The following is a 6,706-nucleotide window of genomic DNA, read 5'->3' on the forward strand; positions in this document are numbered from 1 at the left end:
AATAAAAGAAAACAATCCAACTTTTGTAATAAATCCCAACGAGATGTAATTTGATTTCTGAACTACAACTGACAGTCAACAAGAAATTCAAAATGGGGGGCCACAGGATTCAAGACCTATTTTGCGTAAAGTTAAAAAATAGAAAACGAAATATAACACCACATTTCATGAAACTGTATTAGCAACCTCAGCATCTGGTAGATTATGTTGGAAACACTATGTTAAACCAAAAGTTTAGTAGAGATTACTCAAATTTAAACGATTGTACTTGTTAAGCCTAAGATCAAATACACTGATATTTCAGCACATAATAAAGCATTTGCATTAATGGCCGTTTTTCCCTTTTAATGAATTATACTGAGTATATTCAAAAAATCTCAAAAAGCTTAACATAGATTGTCATGCAATTTTATTTGAAAATATATTACAAAAAATATTAGTGAAAAACTATAAATCTAGCACATTTGGTGATATAATTACGATGTTATAACAAATAAATAAGTACACTTATCACATTAATTCCCTTAGTAAAATAAGGCAAATAAAAGAAAACAATCCAACTTTTGTAATAAATCCCAACGAGATGTAATTTGATTTCTGAACTACAACTGACAGTCAACAAGAAATTCAAAATTGGGGGCCACAGGATTCAAGACCTATTTTGCGTAAAGTTAAAAAATAGAAAACGAAATATAACACCACATTTCATGAAACTGTATTAGCAACCTCACCATCTGGTAGATTATGTTGGAAACACTATGTTAAACCAAAAGTTTAGTAGAGATTACTCAAATTTAAACGATTGTACTTGTTAAGCCTAAGATCAAATACACTGATATTTCAGCACATAATAAAGCATTTGCATTAATGGCCGTTTTTCCCTTTTAATGAATTATACTGAGTATATTCAAAAAATCTCAAAAAGCTTAACATAGATTGTCATGCAATTTTATTTGAAAATTTATTACAAACTAGCTGACCCGACAGACTTCGTCCTGTCAAAAAGATTTGTAATGTGGCAGTTTTTGTGCCTACGTATTTTAAAAAATTCTCCTGAACAGAACCATCACCCTGGTGATAGGGCGTTGTGAATAAAAAATAATTAAATAAAACATATATAAGGATTGAAAAGTAAGTAATCGCTTTATTGTTAATCATGTGAATCATAATTATTATTATTATTATCATTATATTGCTTTGTGGTATACGATGGTTTTTGTTTGATTACCTGGCGCATAGATAAACAAATCTGATGGTTTTCCAACACGGGAACAGGCAACATACAATTGACCATGTGAGAAACATGGGTTTTCTAGATTAATACCACGAACACTTAATGATTGCCCCTGGGACTTGTTTATAGTCATAGCAAAAGCAAGCCGTCAACATGTCTATAGGAAATTTGCCATTACCAATGTCAATGAGTTGTTTAGAGAATATGTTTCCAGATTGGTCATTTTGCAACTCGACACGCATATTCTTGCTTAAATGAAGTACTTTAACATGTTTCCACAAATTGGAGGACTTTACACATGCATTGAGTTCATCAGCTGGCGTTGATCGTGGAATCACTGGCAATGTTTGACGAAAATCTCCTGCTAATAAAATCATTGCACCACCAAATCGGTTATTATTGCTACGTAGATCTTTTAAGGTTCTGTCTAAAGCCTCCAAAGATTTTTTATGTGCCATCGTGCATTCATCCCAAACAATCAATTTACAGTGCTGCAAAACCTTTGCCATTGCAGAGTTCTTCGAAACGTTGCAGGTTGGAGTTTCATTGCTTTGCATATTTAATGGCAATTTTAGTGCTGAATGGGCTGTTCGACCACCTTCAAGCAAAGTTGCTGCGATTCCCGACGAAGCGAGTGCAAGTGCAATTTTATTTTGTGAGCGAATTGTTGCTAATATTAATGAAATAAAAAAGTTTTTCCTGTACCACCAGGTGCATCTAAGAAATAAATCCCTCCAGTTTCATCATTTGTTACTTTCATAAGAGTTTCAAATACATACTTCTGTTGTTCATTTAACAGTGGAAGATTTGTTTGAATTTATTCTTTCAAAGCGTTGAGATCATACAGTCTTTCTCGATGCAACTCTTGGTTAAAAGCGTCATGCATTGGACGATTGGGCGCGGTCAGGCCTAATTGAATTAATAGTTTGTTTGACATTATCAAGCACATGTCCTCAATTGAAATCAATGCTTCATTGTAAATTTCTTCACTGATTTGTATATTTGGATTTCCCATTCTATTCCGTATTTGATACAAAATATCATCACACATATAATCTTTGTACTTCATCCACAAATCAATTGGGTGTGATGGGAAGCATGTAGATATGATTATAGAAAACAATGTTCGTATTTGATGAGTGTGTGATGATATTACAGCATCATTGAGAGTTTGATCCCAATGAGCGTCATTTTCAAGCAATTGCAAACGTTGACAGGCTTCTCTGTAGGATCCACACAATTCACCATCAACAGTTCGTAACTGTTGGAATGATGTTGGGCCACGTACATTGACTAATAGCAGTCGTAAATAAAAACATTCATCATTGCTTGGATGTACTGAATAAATCCGGCCAATCGCATCGGTGGAATATACATCTGTATATCCTGGAACTGGTTTTCCTTGTCTCCGTCGTATAAATCTCCTTGAGGATTGATTCCATGTATAATATTTTGGCATTTCAGAATATAGCAATGTTTGTGCGAAATCATCGTTTTGGCATGTCTCAAAAAAACTGGTTAATGTAGTAGATGGTGGCTGAGCAGCTCTTTGTACTGCGTTCTGTGCTGTAAAATACACTCTTTGTCCATTTTCTAAATGCACAGCTAAGTGAACAACAGAAGGGTGTCTCTCATGAATAGGAAAAGAAAATATTCGCCAAACTGCTTCATTACTACTGACATAGCGGCCCATTTGGTATTGGGTAACTTCATCATTAGAATTCTCTGCACCAATTCCAATCACAGCCATATCACTCCCTTTGGTTACATATTTGCAAATGTATTTAATCGATTTCACTGAATGGCAAGATTCAACGTTGATGTGTGCTTTGAATGTCTTTGATAAAATGGGTGAATATGGAACAATCCAACGATTATCTATTTCAATATCTTGTTAATTTAATTTGACAATTGTTGATTTTCCATTGTCTGCTGTCGATCTGCGACGATACAATGGATAACCGTCATTACCAGTAATTGTTTCCGATATTAATGTCCGTGGATATCGTTTTGAACATTTACCATCCATCATACACGGTGAATTTTGATTAAGAGTTCCACAGGGACCATGTATCATGTTTTTGATAACTACCTCATGCAATCCAGGATCTACTTGTACATTAGGGATTTCAGCTGATATCACTGCATCAACTTCATTTGGCCTTATCTTTTCAACCAACCAAATCAAAATGTGTGCATGTGGCAATCCTCGTTTCTGCCACTCCACAGAATACATTCAGCAGCGTGTCTCACCAAACACATTATGTTTTACAATGAAATTCATTAAAGATTTCAACTTTTGTCTAAAGACTCTGGCTGTAATATCATGACGATCAATGGATGATTTCCCAGGTAATAACTCCTGCTTAATTTCTATCCATTGCGGATTGCATATAAATGTGATGAACAAATCTGCTGTACCATAATGACGAACATACGACATGGCATCTTGAGCATATTCGTGCATATGCCGAGGGCTTCCGATGTATGTTGCTGGAAGAATAGTCATCCGACCGACATTCTGTGCATTTCCATCAGTATTAATCGCATCTCGAAGGTGAATATACTCTTCAGATCGGAGTTTGGTTTGATTCAACCTGATGAATGTTAATCTCTCCGTTTCAATTTTAACATACATGTCATCAACATATTTGTGATATAATCGCCGACATTTCAATATGTGATTATCTGCATTTTCCCGAATCATTAGGCGGTATGAATAATAGTTCATTGAACTGACTTTTTTGTTGGTTTCAGAACCTGTAAACAGATTTTGTTTTAATAACATTCAAATACATAATATAGTGACTGAGATATTATCGCCATAGCTAAACTAATATTTTAGTTACCTGTAATGGGATTTATCATTTTTATTGATAAATCGTAGCCATCTTCACCTTGCCAAAATATAATGGGATATTGCAGTGCATCATATGAGCGGTGTGTTTCCTTTATAGGTTGTAATTGAAAATTCCGACGATGTAAAACAATATCACGGGATTCCAAGTTTTCTCCAACTACAACGATAGCAACTTCATCAATAGTTGGTGCATTAAAACGTCTTGTATGTTGACCTGCAGGTGTTTTATCAGCTCTGATTACAATTTTGTGATTATCGGATGGCATCAGATCCAGGGCAGTTTTAAACAATATAATCAATTGATTGTGTTGATGAAATAAAGTTTGTAATTGTTCTACAATAGACCTTTTTACTAAATTGTTATGTGCACAACGCAGATCAATTTCTTGTGGTGAATTGCCCATAAAATAAATTTGCAGGAATTTGTTGTCGCTATCTGACACTGGTAACAGTGAACCTGCTCTGTGATATATTTGCCCTTGTATCTGTAAATAAAAAAAATATTATGGTGTGGTATAAATTAATGGATTGTCAATGATCAAACTTAAATAATATTTGATCTTAAAAAGTATATATTTAGTTTTAACTAATATCTATCAAATATAAAATATAATAAAAGTGTCACTGAAACTGAATCACCATATAATATGATGACTAAGTGATATATTTCGTAATTATTAAGAAATTGAAGATTAGTAACACATCTTAACTTTGGTGACAGAAAATTTTGTTCGCTAAAATAATTATGAGTAACTGCTATAATACATACCTTGAAAGTTGGCATAAAATTTTCCCGAACTGCATTTGTTGCCCCAAATGAAGTCATTTGAAAGCAATTGTTATATTGTTGAATATGTGTCAAAAAGTGTATAGAATCTGTTCCTATTCCTGAAACCAATGAGTACAATGGTTCTGGTGGTGGATCCAATTGTATCAATTTCACTTTACCATTTGCGCAACACAATCCATTGGCATCGTTTTTGTATTTTAATGCCTTACAGTGTGAGCAAACCAAGTTCATAGAACCAATAACAACACATTGGTAGTTACTGTAGTCAATTGACACATCGTAACTGAAAGCAGCTGGATTCAAACTTGCGCGATTATTAGTTGAATGTCGCGCTCGCGCTTCACGCGTTTGTGATATCCGAATTCTTTCACGTTCATTTCCGTCGTCACGTTCTTGTGCAGTACGATTAGATCGGTAATTAGCTTGGTTTATAGCATTTCTGGTTCTTCTACCTAAATTGCTTCGTCTTATAGGAGGCATATCAAATATAAATTATTTTTTCACTAATCACGAACTAAACAAACACTAACTAACTAAACACTCTGCACAAAACACGATATACGAATTTGTTTCGTGTATCACTTGACAATTCATCTGTCATCTGTCAAAAGTCATCTGTAACAGACAACTTTTTTTTTTAAATTTGATATGACTTGAACTCAAATCCTTTTAAGCCGTACGAATTGTTTTATTTATTTAAAATTTGAATTAAATTTTAAACAAATAAAAAATTTTAAATAAATAAAACAATTCGTACGGATTAAAAGGATTTGAGTTCAAGTCATATCAAATTTAAAAAAAAAAAGTTGTCTGTTACAGATGACTTTTGACAGATGACAGATGAATTGTCAACTGATACACGAAACAAATTCAAACAAAAAGGGCTATTTTTAGGGTTTTTCCAGCAATAATTCTAATTTTTCTCGCCGTAAAAACCATCCCTGAACTTCAACGAACATTTTAAAAAAAGATTTGGCCAAATTGGTCCAGGCGTTGTTGAGTTATGCGCTTAGGAACATATTTTGCGATTCATTTTTATATATAAGATAAAATATAATAAAAGTGTCACTGAAACTGAATCACCATATAATATGATGACTAAGTGATATATTTCGTAATTATTAAGAAATTGAAGATTAGTAACACATCTTAACTTTGGTGACAGAAAATTTTGTTCGCTAAAATAATTATGAGTAACTGCTATAATACATACCTTGAAAGTTGGCATAAAATTTTCCCGAACTGCATTTGTTGCCCCAAATGAAGTCATTTGAAAGCAATTGTTATATTGTTGAATATGTGTCAAAAAGTGTATAGAATCTGTTCCTATTTCTGAAACCAATGAGTACAATGGTTCTGGTGGTGGATCCAATTGTATCAATTTCACTTTACCATTTGCGCAACACAATCCATTGGCATCGTTTTTGTATTTTAATGCCTTACAGTGTGAGCAAACCAAGTTCATAGAACCAATAACAACACATTGGTAGTTACTGTAGTCAATTGACACATCGTAACTGAAAGCAGCTGGATTCAAACTTGCGCGATTATTAGTTGAATGTCGCGCTCGCGCTTCACGCGTTTGTGATATCCGAATTCTTTCACGTTCATTTCCGTCGTCACGTTCTTGTGCAGTACGATTAGATCGGTAATTAGCTTGGTTTATAGCATTTCTGGTTCTTCTACCTAAATTGCTTCGTCTTATAGGAGGCATATCAAATATAAATTATTTTTTCACTAATCACGAACTAAACAAACACTAACTAACTAAACACTCTGCACAAAACACGATATACGAATTTGTTTCGTGTATCACTTGACA

General features: G+C 33.8%; 1 protein-coding gene across 1 annotated transcript; it reads right to left on the reverse strand.

Moving 5' to 3' along the window:
- Positions 1-3,470: 3,470 nt before the first annotated feature.
- Positions 3,471-5,031, reverse strand: LOC143195682 (uncharacterized). The gene is made up of 3 exons (XM_076403076.1): positions 4,864-5,031; positions 4,084-4,579; positions 3,471-3,994 (listed from the first exon to the last, which is right to left on the reverse strand). Exons 1-3 carry the CDS (start codon positions 4,918-4,920, stop codon positions 3,471-3,473), a joined length of 1,077 nt encoding a protein of 358 aa, XP_076259191.1. The 5' UTR covers positions 4,921-5,031.
- Positions 5,032-6,706: the final 1,675 nt, after the last annotated feature.

This window comes from Rhynchophorus ferrugineus, unplaced genomic scaffold (genome assembly GCF_030347505.1).
Source record: "Rhynchophorus ferrugineus isolate W39M unplaced genomic scaffold, kcgeb_rfMv2 rfM4, whole genome shotgun sequence".
Classification (NCBI taxonomy): domain Eukaryota; kingdom Metazoa; phylum Arthropoda; class Insecta; order Coleoptera; family Curculionidae; genus Rhynchophorus; species Rhynchophorus ferrugineus.

Coding starts and splice junctions, on each gene's coding strand:
- LOC143195682 (XM_076403076.1), bottom strand. CDS start 4,920: ATGACTTCATTTGGGGCAACAAATGCAGTTCGGGAAAATTTTATGCCA. Junction 4,580..4,863: donor ATTTTATGCCAACTTTCAAG/GTATGTATTATA, acceptor TTTTATTTACAG/ATACAAGGGCAAATATATCA. Junction 3,995..4,083: donor AATGATAAATCCCATTACAG/GTAACTAAAATA, acceptor ATCTGTTTACAG/GTTCTGAAACCAACAAAAAA.